Source organism: Euprymna scolopes, chromosome 38 (genome assembly GCF_053919585.1).
Source record: "Euprymna scolopes isolate OS-2025 chromosome 38, ASM5391958v1, whole genome shotgun sequence".
In the NCBI taxonomy this organism is placed as follows: domain Eukaryota; kingdom Metazoa; phylum Mollusca; class Cephalopoda; order Sepiida; family Sepiolidae; genus Euprymna; species Euprymna scolopes.
This window is the reverse complement of record NC_136519.1, coordinates 81476757-81492974: the sequence shown is the minus strand read 5'-3', so window position 1 is coordinate 81492974 and position 16218 is coordinate 81476757. Positions and strand designations below refer to the sequence as shown.

Below are 16218 nucleotides of genomic sequence, written 5' to 3'. Positions count from 1 at the left end.
ACAATGTAGGATTTAAACAGAGCTAAACAAGTCCTGCGTTATTTAAAAGGACCTAAAGAACAGAAGTTAGTATTTAGAAAATCAAAAAATCCCCTAAAATTAGAAGGTTTTTCGGATTCAGATTGAGGAAACGACGAAGATCGAAAGTGTATATCTGGATATTGTTTCAGACTTTCAGAAAATGGACCTATTATTTCATGGAAATTTAAAAAGCAACAGATTGTATCTCTCTCTACGTGTAAAGCAGAATTTATCACGATCATACACACGACCCAGGGAGCACTTTACCTTAGAAATATCCTAAAGACTATTTTAGAGCCAGAATTAACTAAAAGCCCTGTAGTAATTAATTATGATAATCAAGCCAGTATAGTCTTAGCACAGAACACAATAATCGACTAAAGATCTAAGCATATAGATATAAAATACCATTTCATGAAAAACAAGGTGAAAAAGGAATCCATTATTTTGAATTACATATCATCAGAACAAAATATCGCTGGTGTATTCACAAAACCCGCAACAAGAATAAAGTTAAAGCGTTTTTCTCAAAACTTGTTGGGGGATTCGACTGAATAATTTTTTTCTCTCTTTTTTTCACGGCCCTGCAGATATATAAATTTCTATATATAAAAAAATAGTCCTAGACAAGACGTTAAACAGTATTCATTTTATTTGTATTAACACTTTAACCTACTAATGCGTAACTAATACTTTTGCCGAAATAAAACAAAAAAAGTCACTTTTTTAAAAAACCTCTTTGTAATTTTCCTTTTCGACAAAATACTTTTTGCATGCTTATTTTAATTGACTTTTATTTTTGTGTGCACATTAGTTTTCTTTCTTATTTTTCAAAAATGTCCTATTTTTGCATTGTTTTAATTAACAAAAAAAAAAAAAGCAAAACAAAACAAAAACGCTTTAAACAGTATGTTTATTTTTATGTATATTTATTTATATGTATGCGTTTTTCTTTTCTTTTTTTTTACAAAACTGCATAATCAAATTTAAGAAATGGCTTCTTTTTCACATACCCACCCCTTTTTAAGGTTGAAATACCTTCCATTTCTTTTATTTCTCTTCTCTGTACACATATATCTGTTTTGACATTTTAACACAATTAAAAATGGCGCTTTTTACATGCTAAAATTCTTAGATCCAAATAATTTCTAATTTTTGTTATGTATAATTGAATATAAAATATATTTTTTTGAGCAGAACGAACACAAGGAACTTCCCCATTATAAAAAAATAGGGGGGGATGTTACAATATTTGGGAAATATAATAGGGTAGTTATTTATTTGCCGTCCACCTCGGCAAAATGTGGCACAAGGCCGGAAAGTGGGGATCCAGCAGGCTCCCCTAAAGAAGGGGTACTCCTGAAATTGAAAAAATTGCCTGAGTAATCCCGTCGGCATTCCCCGGTAGGGGCACCTCAGGCAGTAAGCGATAAACTTACACCACCGGAAAGCCCAGTGGCAAGGCCTGAGAGGGTGGACCTCCTAGGTACTACCCAGACAGTGTAACTCAGTCCGACATGTGCTGGTCTGGTTCCCGGCCCCTCACCTGTCGGGCTGAGTGTCAAGTGACGAATCCTTGACTAGTACTTCTACCCTGTCTCCCTGCAGCCGAAGCCGCTAGGAGACACATCCCATCATACTGAAATATAATGGGGCATATATTTAAATGCTGCCCACATTAGCATTATGTGACACAAGGCCGGAAAGGTAGAATCTCGCAGGCTCCCCTAAAGGAGAGGAACTCCTGCAATTTAAAAAATTGCATGAGTAACCCCGTCGGCATTCCCCGGTCGGGGCGCCTCAGACAGCAAGCAATAAACTTGCCCAACCGGAAAGACCGGTGGCAAGGCCTGGGAGGGTGGACCTCCTAGGTATTACCCAGGCGGCGTACCTCAGTCCAACAGGTGCTGGGCCGGTTCCCGGCCCCTCACCTGTTGGGCTGAGTGTCAAGTGACGAATCCTTGACTTGTACTACCCTGTCTCCACACAGTCGGGCGATTCAATTTATAAACGATGCTGCTAGGAACTGACGAATCGAATTAATTCACGTTCTGCTACCAACCAATCAGAAACCAGAATTGCTCCATAAATATGAAACCTTTTCTGTAGCAATTTCGCATGTTTTTTTTTTCCGTCTCGACACGGTAAGAATATTTTGCCCTGTGGAACTGTCTACTGCAAACCAGTCACCTCTCAGGACTTGTGTGTAACAACGAACCATCGGAAACTGTTCTGTCTATTGCACACCAGTCACCTCTCAAGACTTGTTTAGAACAACGAACCATCGGAAACTGTTCTGTCTACTGCACACCAGTCACCTCTCAAGACTTGTTTAGAACAACGAACCATCGGAAACTGTTCTGTCTACTGCACACCAGTCACCTCTCAAGACTTGTTTAGAACAACGAACCATCGGAAACTGTTCTGTCTACTGCACACCAGTCACCTCTCAAGACTTGTTTAGAACAACGAACCATCGGAAACTGTTCTGTCTACTGCACACCAGTCACCTCTCAAGACTTGTTTAGAACAACGAACCATCGGAAACTGTTCTGTCTACTACACACCAGTCACCTCTCAAGACTTGTTTAGAACAACGAACCATCGGAAACTGTTCTGTCTACTGCACACCAGTCACCTCTCAAGACTTGTTTAGAACAACGAACCATCGGAAACTGTTCTGTCTACTGCACACCAGTCACCTCTCAAGACTTGTTTAGAACAACGAACCATCGGAAACTGTTCTGTCTACTGCACACCAGTCACCTCTCAAGACTTGTTTAGAACAACGAACCATCGGAAACTGTTCTGTCTACTGCACACCAGTCACCTCTCAAGACTTGTTTAGAACAACGAACCATCGGAAACTGTTCTGTCTACTACACACCAGTCACCTCTCAAGACTTGTTTAGAACAACGAACCATCGGAAACTGTTCTGTCTACTGCACACCAGTCACCTCTCAAGACTTGTTTAGAACAACGAACCATCGGAAACTGTTCTGTCTACTGCACACCAGTCACCTCTCAGGACTTGTGTGTAACAACGAACCATCGGAAACTGTTCTGTCTACTGCACACCAGTCACCTCTCAAGACTTGTTTAGAATAACGAACCATCGGAAACTGTTCTGTCTACTGCAAACCAGTCACCTCTCAAGACTTGTTTAGAACAACGAACCATCGGAAACTGTTCTGTCTACTGCACACCAGTCACCTCTCAAGACTTGTTTAGAACAACGAACCATCGGAAACTGTTCTGTCTACTGCACACCAGTCACCTTTCAGGACTTGTGTGTAACAACGAACCATCGGAAACTGTTCTGTCTACTGCACACCAGTCACCTCTCAAGACTTGTTTAGAATAACGAACCATCGGAAACTGTTCTGTCTACTGCAAACCAGTCACCTCTCAGGACTTGTTTAGAACAACGAACTGTCGGAAACTGTTCTGAAACTAAACATGGCTTACACTTCTAGACATTTCATCGATGACATAATATAGTCGTTTCGATACTTCATTCGATATATACAATAGGATGCGAAACAAATTTAATTTTATTGGAAATTAAATTTTTCTTTTTTATATAACACTGTAAAACAAGAAAAGCAAATTACGGGAATTATTAATTCATTCTATTTAATAAATTATATATAGCCATATACTTTCTTTAAAAAGATACACTTTCCGACACATACCATAAAATGTAAAGCAAATTTATATATTTTTAATTACTCTTTCTAATTAATTTTAAATCCATAAAATCCTTAATCTCGCTCCGCGCCAGTCATGGCAAAGTATATCTCCTCTAAAATTGAAAATGGTCTTCAACCATTTCTAATTTTTGAATTTTGAATTTTTCTTGCCTGATGAGATCTATTATGATTGAAACGATCTGCACATCGTAGCAATATTTCCATAAAGAATAATACAAAATATAAAGTGTATATATATATATATATATATATAAAGCTGAATGTGTGTGTGTGTCTGATCACGAATAGGCTCCTATATGGTTGACTATTTAAAAAAAAACTGATTACATATAATGATAGAAGATGTATCGAGACACAGGAATGGGTATGTTTGATCTAGCAGAACGGTGATTCATTAAAATTGTGGGGTCTACGTCGCGCCTGGTCCACAAAGTATGGAAATAAAAAATTCAAAAATTAAAAAAAAAACGTTTACAAGTGTTTTTGATATAGATGTACATAAGAATACTTTGCTAAGTATGTTTTAACTTAAATAGGGATGGTATAATAAAATTGGTGGGTGTGTGTTCGCGCCTGGCCTCCATAGAATGGAAATAGGCACAAACTTTAATAAAGACTTTTCATATCTCTCTGCGTAAGTATACTTTGATAATTATATTTCAGTTTGAAGAAATATGGTATAATAAAATGATGGGGTATTCGTTCGCACCTGACCTCCATAGAATGGAAATACGTCACAAAGTTTAACAAGGTTTTTTAATATAAATCCACAGAATATTGTGATAAGTTTTCCAGTGTGAACAAGTATGGTATAATAAATTATGGGGTTTATCTATTTTATATTTACTTTCATCATATTTTGCTTTGGTTTTGATACACCCAAATTCGAAGCTATCCCTTTACAACCCTTCCTTTTTATAAGCTATAATACTTTCATAAATCAGAGTCCATTTTCTGTAGGCTGTTTTTGAACCCAGTCAACGACGGGTACTTTTGCTAGTATATATATATATATATATATATATATATATATATATATATATATATATATACACATATATATATGTATATATATATATATGTATATATGTATATATATATATATATATATATATATATATATATATATATATATATAATGTATAATATATATATAGGTGTGTATGTGTGTGTGTTTGTGTGTGTACTAAGTATATATATCTAAAAAGTGAAAGTGTCTGTCTGTGCGTGTCTGTGTGTGTACATTTCCCTGTGTGTGTTTCTCAGTGTACATTTCAAAACTACTCTGTCAATTTTCAGTCTACGGGCTGGAGATTTGACATAAGGAATATTGAGATTATGGAATATCTTTTTAATCGGGTTTCGGCAAGAAACTTGGCTGTCAAAGGGTCAAAGTTCAATGATTTGACCATTGAAAACTCTACAAAACTCCTCCGCCAATTTTAAGCCCGAACAGATGAAAAATTTTAGATGTAGGTTACTTGGACATGTATCAAACTTCTTAATTTGATTTGAACTCAAAACAATAAATATAAGGGGTCACAATTGAGGTCAAAGTTTTTAAAAATTTGAACTCTGCGGTCTCTACACAATTACTCAGCTAATTTTTTGGTCTAAGCGTTTGGAATGTTAATAAAGTGTATTCACACATAGTGTAAGCGTTTTAATCGTTTTCTGGCCGAAAATTTGGCTGTCAAGGGGTCAAAGTTCAAAAGATTTTACCTTTGCGATCTCTAGCAAACTATTCGGCCAATATTGGGTCTAAACATTTGAAATTTTACATAAAGAGTATTCAGACACGCAGCAAGCTTTTTAATAAGTTTTGGGGTGAAGATTTGGCTACCAAGAGGTCAAAGTTGAAAGAGTTGACCGTTGCAGACTCTACCAAACTCCTCCCCCAATTTGGGGTCGAAACACTTCAAATTTTAGATGTCGATTACCTGGACATGAGTCAAACTTTTAATATATATATATATATATATATATATATATATATATATATATATATATATATATGCAATAAAGTTATAAACAGTACATAGGGCCCGAGCAAAACTGGGTTGAACCGCTAGTATATAAATAAAGTATATAAATGTATATATAAAGAATATAGTAGCAGACGCTGCAGATGGTGTAGTAAACCAAACTAGGTGCAGAATGCCAGTGTCTCAACAGTCAGATGGCCAATTATATATATATATATATATATATATATATATATATATATATATATACTAGCAGGGGTGTCCGGCGTTTCCCGAGTGTTTGGAGGTGTGTGTTGAGCAAAAAAAAAAAAAAAAAAGTGGTAGTAGGAAGGCAGGCTCGAACCCGAACCGCTAATGAAGAAAAGAACAGGAAAAAACATGACGTCTTTGCTGTTACGACTACCGCCAAACCGGAAGTGACGTAGGTTTAAATTAAGACTAGAAAATCGGAAAGAGGGGATGACTTTCGAAAATATCAGCGAAAAAAGCGACCTGTAGAAAAGTGTCCAGTTGAGGGTGAAGAAATCAATGTTTTTAGCCAATTTTTCGGTATTTGTCATCTGAAGGGTCGAGCTTCAAAACGATATTGATCTTCTGATCATCTGTCGAAAGTTTTAGGTAGACATGCGAACATACAGAGATTTATATATTGGTTGCTCAAATTTTCGACCCAAACCGATGAAAAAGCTTGCCCTATCTCTGAATACCCTTTATGTAAAATTTCAAATGTTTAGACCAGAAATTGTCTGAGTAATTTAGTAGAGACCGCAGAGGTCAAATTTTTTAAAACTTTAATCCCTATTATAACCCCTTAACAATTATTGTTTTGGGCTTCAATCAATTTATTTAGTTGGATCCATGTCCAAGGGATCTATATCTAAAATTTTAAGTGTGTAGAGCCAAAATTGTGGGAGGAGTTTGGTAGAGTTCTCAAAGGTCGAATCCTTGAACTTTGACCCCCTTAACAGTCAAATTTCTGACCGAAAACGGATTTATATAAGATTTTCGTAAATCTCCATACCATGTATATCAAATTTCGCGTCTGCACACTTAAAATTGACAGAGTTATTGTGTAGGAACATGTACACAGACAGACACAGACAGGCAGACAGACAGACAGACAGACAGACACTTTCACTTTTATAGATATATAGATAGATATAAATTTTTTGTAAAGGCACTTTTTTAACTGGCTTTTTTTATTTTCGTAAAGAAGAAAATTTTCGATTAGCTTTTTTTAGGTATGAGGGCTTTTTCGATTTGCTTTTTTTGAGTGGGGGCATTTTTTGTTTCTACAAGTTTGGCTGAAGTTTGAATTTGAAGCGGTCAAAGTTTCTGTATAGCCGTTTAAAGATTATTAAAAACAAACAAAATAATTTTTTTTCAGTTTATTCGTAAGTATTTTTTTTGTTTGAATATTTAAAAAAACAACACATTTTTCTGTCTACATGGAATTATTTTTTTTATTATTTAGAAACTTGTTGAGATTACCAAATTATTTGATTTGGTAAAGAGTTTTTTTCTTATGTTTCGAAGTTTGTAGGGGGAGATAACTCTACAACTTAAAAAAAGTCCCTGTTGGAAATGATAATTCCAAATAAATAAAATTAAATATATTATCAATTAAATTGTTATTTAAAGTTTATTAAATAACAATTTGTTTATTTTGTAATAATGCGTTGTTTTGGCTTCAAACGTATCTAATATGCATTTATTTTATCTTATTTAAGTGTTTTTTTACGGCCGGGCAATGCTAGGCAACGCCGGGTAGCCTTCTAATTTATTTATATTTTTAATTTATTGCTTAAGTGTTACATCCATTCTCACATTCTGTTCACCTAGATAATTATATTATTCCATGAATGATGTCCCTGACAAAGGGGGGAGAATTGCTATTTAATGAGTCAGAATCTATTCACCTAACAGTGGAGAGTAGAAAGTGTATCTTGTGTTTACTTTTGGCAACCGCGTTACTCTCGCTTCTCTTATTTTGTCCTTTAGTCCTCATGTTCCATAAGCAATATCTCTGACAAAGGATGAAAAATTGCTGTTTTCTGAGTTGGAATCTACCCAGATAACATTTATCATTGGTTATTTTTTTTTATCTTGATGTAGTATTTTTTAGCTGCTTACATCAAGTGGCTTCATGCCTTGTCTCAAGCAATCTTCATCTCAACAAGTGAAGCATGCATGGTCCCCCGTGAATGCACAGTGAACGAGGCTTAAAAAAATTACTAAGTTCACCATTGCCCCCCCTATTTATTGAGAAAAGTGCGGACAGACGAACGGACGAATGGACAAAGGTGAATTTACGGGTCCACCCTCCTTTTGTCGGGGAGGGGAGGGGAACATAATGGTAAAGATGGGTTCACAACACACAGTAATTTCTTTATTCCAACCAAAGAAGATCTATAACCTTATAATGCAAGAATTATTCCAAGAATTTGAGGATAATGATGACGTAATACTGTAAACAATGTAATAAAATAAACATTTACAGTTAAAGCCGAAATTATTGGCACCCTTTCAATTTTTACGTTTCTTGAAGAAAAAACATTTGATTAAAGTGTTAATGAACATTTATATCGACCATCTACAGATCTCCTGAAACACTTTTAGTTTATTATAAAATATTCAAAATAAATATTATTAATGATAACAAAAAACAGACGGAACGTTGATTAGTGTTTTATTAATTCTCGGGTTTCCTTCTCAAATAAGAAATTTTAAGTCTACAGACTCGAGATTTGACAAAAGGGGTATTGAGATTTGGGGAAATCTTTTTAATCAGTTTTCGGCCAGAAATTTGGCTTTCAACGCGTCAAAGTTCAACGATTCGACCTTTGAGAACTCTACCAAACTCCTCCGTCAATTTTGGGTCTAAATATTTAAAATTTTAGATATAGGTTACTTGGACATAAAAATGACTAAGTTCAGCATTTCCCGCCCAACCCATGTATTGAGAAAGGCGTGGACAGACGAACGGACGAATGGACAAGGGTGAATTTACGGGTCCACCCTCCTTTTGTCGGGGGGGGGGCATAATGGTATAGATATATTCACAACACACAGGAATTCTTTATTCCAACCAAAGAAGATCTATAACCTTATAATGCAAGAATTATTCCAGGAATTTGAGGATAATGATGACGCAGTACTGTAGACAATGAAATAAAATAAATACTCGTTTTAACAAAAATCATGCGCAAATTTCAAGCCAAAATAAATAAATAAAAAAAAAACTAGGTCACACAAGCAATAACTCTTTCCTTGTAAAAATAATAACTCAGTCGAACTACGTTCAATATAGGAGCCGATGCGTATTTCGCTAGTGGGGTAGCACTCGTGTACGTCGGTCGTTTTTTTTTTTTTTTTGTATAAAAATGTATAAAAATATAATTTTAGATTGCACGGACTTTTAGAAAAGGAACAGTTATCGACCCCTGTTCTTTGGCTGACAATTGACATCTGTCGGTGATTCTTGAAACTAAAATGCACACATTCGTCTCATGTCACTGTTATGCAGAAGTGCCAACTTTTCTTTTAAAAAGCAGTCGCTCGTACATACTCTACCAAACTCCTCCGTTAATCTTGTGTCTAAGCACTTGAAATTCTAGATGTAGGGTACTTGGACATTAATTACATTTTTTAATTTGATTTGAGCCCAAAATAATAAATGTTAAGGGGTCAAAATTGGGATCAAAGTTTTAAAAAATTTGACCACTGCAGCCTCTACTAAATTACTCAGCAAATTTTTGTCTAAACATTTGAAATTTTACATAAAGCATATTAAGAGATAGGGCAAGCTTTTGAATCGGTTTGGTTTGGGTCGAAAATTTGAGCTTCCAAGAGATCAAAGTTCAAAGATTTGACCTTTGCGTTGTCTAGCAAATTACTCAGCCAATTTTGTGTCTAAACATTTAAAATTTTTACATAACGGGTTTTCAGACATGCATCAAGCATTTTAATCAGTTTTTGGAAAAAATTTGGCTGCAAAAGAATAAAAGTTAAAAGAGTTGACTTTTGCAGATTCTACCAAATTCTTCCGCGAATGTTGGGTCTAAACACTTGAAATTTAAGATGTAGGTAATTTGGACATGGGTAAAACTTTTTTTATTTTGATTTGAGACCAAAATAATTAATGTTAAGGGGTTAAAATTGGGGTCCAAGTAATAAAAATATTTATCTCTGCGGTCTCTACGAAATTATTCAGACAATTTTTGGTCTAAACATTTGAAATCTTATATAAAGTGTATTCAAATGCAGGGCAGCTTATGAACAGAACATAAGACAACGTAGGGATAAACTGCTAATATATCTATGATATTGAAAATGAGCGTGTGTGTCTGTGTGTACATTTCCCTACCAAACTACTCCGTCAATTTTTAGTCTACAGACTCGAGATTTTACATAAAGGATATTGAGATTTGGAAAAATCTTTTTAATCCGTTGTCTACCAGAAATTTCGCTGCTGAGCGGTCAAAGTTCAACGATTTGACCTTTGAAAACTCAACCAAACTCCTCCGCCAATTTTGTGTCTAAACACTTGAAATTTTAGATGTAGGTTACTTGGATATGGATCAAACTTTTTAACTTGATTTGAGGCCAAAACAATAAATGTTAAGGGGTCAAATTTGGGGTCAGAGTTACAAATATTTTAACCTCTGCGGTCTCTATAAAATTACTCAGCCAATTTTTGGTCTAAACATTTGGAATTTTAAGGTAAGCTTTTTTAATCGTTTTTTTGGGCAAATATTTTGCTGCGAAAGGGTCAAAGTAAAAAATATGATATTAAACATCTAGCAAATTATTCAGCCAATTTTTGGTCTCAGCATTTGAAATTTTACATACTAGCATGGGTGCCCGGCGTTGCCCGGGTATTTGGAGGTGTGTGTTGAGCAAAAAAAAAAAAAAAATTTTTACTTGCGAATCGAAAACAAAAAATATATACTGTGATACTATACAGTTGTAAAAGAATAAAAATAAGTGTGGAATTGTCTGGAATTTAACCAAAATGGCTTTTTTTTTTAGTGTGTATGGGGGAGTTGTCGCCACGCGAAAGAAAAACAAAGTATTTCCCTTTAGGACCGACAGTTAGAAATAGAATATTTCAGAAAATTCCACTCAATGAAAAAAAGTATTTCCTTTAGTCCAAGTAAAACGAAAAGGGGGGCAAACATTTCTCTCCCGTTAAAATATTGCATAAAGTTAGCAGAAAAAAACAAAGGCAAAAAAGGTTTCACTTCATTTGAAAAAGGTCTAAATTTGCATAAGAATAAACCGTAGACAAGTTACCATTAGAAATTGTTCTCGCAGTGAAATCGGGTTAACTATTTCTCTTTTTTTTTCTTCTTTCAATAAGTAACCAAATTAATTTTTACGGCCTTAACAAAAATGTGTTAAGTACAGTTATTTTCAATTTAAATATGGAAACAAAAAGATTAACTTACAATTAGGTCGATAACTTTGCCATGTGTCCGTTTTCTTTGTTTTTGGTTTTTATGATTTTGTTATTATAACATAATTGCAAACCGAATTCTTAGCTTGTAAGTCTGCATTCTATTAAAGTCAAATTCATTTCATTCTTTTCCAATTTTGTGGAGTTAACCGGTGTGAAAGTCGAATCCAACGTCGCCAGTTATTATGGTGTTAAATGGTAATAAAAACGAAAGGAATACAGGACTCTTAGAAACAAACAGGTATTCACATATATTACAGGCAAAAGCAGGTTGAGCAATACCATTCCCCAACTATAGGGCGTTTGCACACGACCTACTTGGCTGTGTGACAATCTCCGACTGCCAGGGACCGGTACTCGATACTAGAAGTGGCGTCACCAGAGGAAGTGACGTCATGAGATCGTCCATTAATCATGAGAGTCCATTAATCCCATGGGGCGTCTCCAACAATTTATATGTATACACATATATATATATATATATATATATATATATATATATATATATATAAGTTAGAAAAGCATTTCATCCAAGGCATGAAAATTGTTAAACAAAATATTTTTACTAAAAAAGGCTTTAAAAATAAAGGTACAAGATTCAATTTGAAATTTATTTATTTTCAAAGTGCACTTTTATAAATTTTACAAAATAAGGTATAAAAATTTAATTTAAATTGAATAAAAAAATTACCTTAGATTTATTTTATGTAATGTACATTCTGTTTCACTTTAACAAAATCATTGAAAATTTTATATCTATATCATTAATTGCTAGATGAAAGATAATGTTTTAAAATTGCAACAAAACGTACATTACATATTTTTTTTATATCTATATCATTAATTGCTAGATGAAAGATAATGTTTTAAAATTGCAACAAAACGTACATTACATAAAATAATTTTATATCTATATCATTAATTGCTAGATGAAAGATAATGTTTTAAAATTGCAACAAAACGTACATTACATAATTTTTTTTTTATATCTATATCATTAATTGCTAGATGAAAGATGTTTTAAAATTGCAACAAAACGTACATTACACAAAATTATTTTATATCTATATCATTAATTGCTAGATGAAAGATAATGTTTTAAAATTGCAACAAAACGTACATTACATAAAATTTTTTTTATATCTATATCATTAATTGTTAGATGAAAGATGTTTTAAAACTGCAACAAAACGTACATTACATAAAATAATTTTATATCTATATCATTAATTGCTAGATGAAAGATGTTTTTAAATTGCAACAGTACTGACACGCTTCCCAACTCCCCACTTAGTACCCCTATGTCCCTGATAGTAGCCCTCCCCCCCTACATCAAAGTGGCAATGTGCCTTGTTTGGGGTGAAAATGTAATAAAAAAACTCCTGCAGCTGCGCTGACTTCGACCGTATTTGCCCGCTTTTCCCTTGGACTTTGCAACGCCGAGAGGTAATCCTGGGCAAACCTAGTTCTCCTTACCCATGCCTACATCCGGGGAGACAACTCGAGCTTCGAACTGTTTAACAACATCAGATGTTGTAGTGCACCAGACTAGATGCAGAATACTATTGCCTCATCATACAGAAGGGTGTCTTCAATGTATTACGTTCAAATGCATTGAACTTAAAATCAATATATTGTTCAAAAGTGCTCAATACGTAGTGCTCAGCTTTAATCGTATCGCCAGAAAGGCCTAACGTCGAAAAGTAGAGCGATCCACCTAGCGCTTTTTCTGATGTCTACATAATTTTACTTATATATTAGAACGCATGCGAGAAACTATTAATACCTATATATTTTTGTTTATATATATATATATATATATATATATATATATATACATCAAATTTTGGTCATTCAATGAATTTAAAAATTCATGACGTGAAATGTTTGAATTTCAAATCCAAAGATTTTAATTATTCTATGTAAGACAAAGAATACATTTGAAATATTATAACTCCTTATCCTATAGGATTTCGATGTCTACCATCTCTTCAGAGGAGAAAATATTAGCAAATAGTTATAATGGTTTACACCTTATTTGCTAAAGTCAGTGAGACATGGAAATAATTAAAAGTTGTTTAAGTAATAAATGTCATAGAGTAAGGGGAGTTAATGAAAAGGATATTAAACTTCACATCCAAATTACATAGTAAAAGTACTTATAGAATTATAATCACAGGTTTCCATACCAGTTGATTGTTAGATAATTTTATTCTGAAGTATATATATATATATATATATATATATATATATATATATATTGTTGATATATAGTTTGCTTGAAGCATTGTGTGGGATAGGTATGTAGTAGAGATTTAGAAGGCTGTCACAATGCGAGGAATGAAATATAGTCGTTGTTGGTAAAAGAAGATGAGAACAAGTGGCGATTTACAAATACATATATTTATTCAGTTGTATTGGTAAAATGTCTTACTTGTTATGTCTGCGACAAATTCCATTATTAATTTCCGAAAAATTCCCTTTTCAAATGGTAAGCGTAACAGATCGGTTTAAAGCACACAAAACACACACACACACACACACATATATATATATATATATATATATATATATATATATATGTGTGTGTGTGTGTGTGTTTGAGTGTATGTGTATAAGTATTTTACATTCTCTAAAAAATAACGCTACTATACATGCATATAGGATATATAAGATACGTAATACGTAGGGCTAGGACAACAGCATATTCCTTTTATTGTTTTGTGTGTATCCGTTTATATCTTATTTGTTTTTATATAGAGTGAGGGGGTTCTCGGTTGATTAGCTGTGTCTAACTGTTTCGAATATACACTGCTGATAAAAAAAATTTAAGACCACTTAAAAATCTTAAAAAAATTTTTTTTTATAAGGATAGATTTTAAACTCTTCCGACTTAAGGTTACCAATACTACTACCGTTTTGTTTTAGATTGTAGTATTAGTAACCTTAAAAAATATTTGTTTTTAAAGATCTTTAAGTGATCTTAAACTTTTGATCTGCAGGTTATACTCGAGAGTCAAAACAATGAAAAGAATATGCTGTTGTCATAGCCCTATTAATAAGTTAGTAAATTTGTTGTTACTATGAATAATTTTTTCCTTGTTTCACATATAAATACAATTATTTTGAGACTTATAATTAAGACTATCTGCTCTTTTTTTTTACTTCAGGTTTCTGTTCCGCAGATGGGACGACGGTGATAAGCAAAATATCGTCCCTTTCGTGTCTTTATCATCTTCTTTTTAGATAACATCAAAGCTGCTCCTTTTTTTTCATTTTAAGAATCGCCTTCTGGTCTGCTTGAACATGTTTAATTTTCTGGTCTGCTTGAACATGTTTAATTTTCAAATGTTCAACAGGAACCAGGAGTGAAAAAGAGGAAACAATTATCGTAAATTAGTTTTTTTTTTTTGTTTGATCGAACTGGAGAAATCGTAGCAAGAAATTTAAGATAAGTAATAAAACAAACTTACCGAGGATAAATGTACTCATGAAGATTCCGTTTACTGCCGATCCCGTTACAATTCGAAGGAAACCCAAACTAATGGGTTCATTGACGACATACAAAGGTAAAGCGGAAGACAGATATAGAACAATGCATACGTACAGCGTTAATTTGCGCCCCTTCCTGCAACAAGATGATATGAATGATTTAGTTTAGGATTTGGAAAATTACAAATTAATGTTTAACATTTTGTAAGGAAACAAATGAGCGTTTAGGATTTTGTAAGAAAACAAATGAGTGTTTAGCATTTTGTAAGAAAACAAATGAGTGTTTAGCATTTTGTAAGAAAACAAATTAGTGTTTAGGATTTTGGAAGAAAACAAATGAGTGTTTAGGATTTTGAAAGAAAACAAATGAGTGTTTAGCATTTTGTAAGAAAACAAATGAGTGTTTAGCATTTTGTAAGAAAACAAATTAGTGTTTAGCATTTTGTAAGAAAACAAATTAGTGTTTAGGATTTTGAAAGAAAACAAATTAGTGTTTAGGATTTTGGAAGAAAACAAATGAGTGTTTAGGATTTTGGAAGAAAACAAATGAGTGTTTAGCATTTTGTAAGAAAACAAATGAGTGTTTAGCATTTTGTAAGAAAACAAATTAGTGTTTAGGATTTTGTAAGAAAACAAATGAGTGTTTAGGATTTTAGAAGAAAACAAATGAGTGTTTAGGATTTTGGAAGAAAACAAATGAGTGTTTAGTATTTTGTAAGAAAACAAATTAGTGTTTAGGATTTTGAAAGAAAACAAATTAGTGTTTAGGATTTTGGAAGAAAACAAATGAGTGTTTAGGATTTTGGAAGAAAACAAATGAGTGTTTAGCATTTTGTAAGAAAACAAATGAGTGTTTAGCATTTTGTAAGAAAACAAATTAGTGTTTAGGATTTTGAAAGAAAACAAATTAGTGTTTAGGATTTTGGAAGAAAACAAATGAGTGTTTAGGATTTTGGAAGAAAACAAATGAGTGTTTAGCATTTTGTAAGAAAACAAATGAGTGTTTAGCATTTTGTAAGAAAACAAATTAGTGTTTAGGATTTTGGAAGAAAACAAATGAGTGTTTAGGATTTTGGAAGAAAACAAATGAGCGTTTAGCATTTTGGAAGAAAACAAATTAGTGTGTAGGATTTTGGAAGAAAACAAATTAGTGCTTAGGATTTTGGAAGAAAACAAATTAGTGTTTAGGATTTTGGAAGAAAACAAATTAGTGTTTAGTATTTTGTAAGAAAACAAATGAGCGTTTAGCATTTTGGAAGAAAACAAATTAGTGTTTAGGATTTTGGAAGAAAACAAATTAGTGCTTAGGATTTTGGAAGAAAACAAATTAGTGTTTAGGATTTTAGAAGAAAACAAATGAGTGTTTAGGATTTTGGAAGAAAACAAATGAGTGTTTAGTATTTTGTAAGAAAACAAATTAGTGCTTAGGATTTTGGAAGAAAACAAATTAGTGTTTAGGATTTTGGAAGAAAACAAATGAGCGTTTAGCATTTTGGAAGAAAACAAATTAGTGTGTAGGATTTTGGAAGAAAACAAATTAGTGCTTAG

The 16218-nt window shown here is 33.1% G+C and overlaps 1 protein-coding gene across 2 annotated transcripts in view; it reads right to left on the bottom strand.

The window, feature by feature from the left end:
- Window positions 1-16218, bottom strand: part of LOC145263223 (organic cation transporter protein-like) — a 133256-nt gene that overhangs the window by 92090 nt on the left and 24948 nt on the right. For both annotated transcript variants that reach the window (XM_080120307.1, XM_080120308.1), the window contains exon 4: window positions 14652-14806. In XM_080120307.1, the coding sequence (XP_079976433.1) occupies window positions 14652-14806 (155 nt within the window). The remainder of the gene's footprint in view (window positions 1-14651; window positions 14807-16218) is intronic.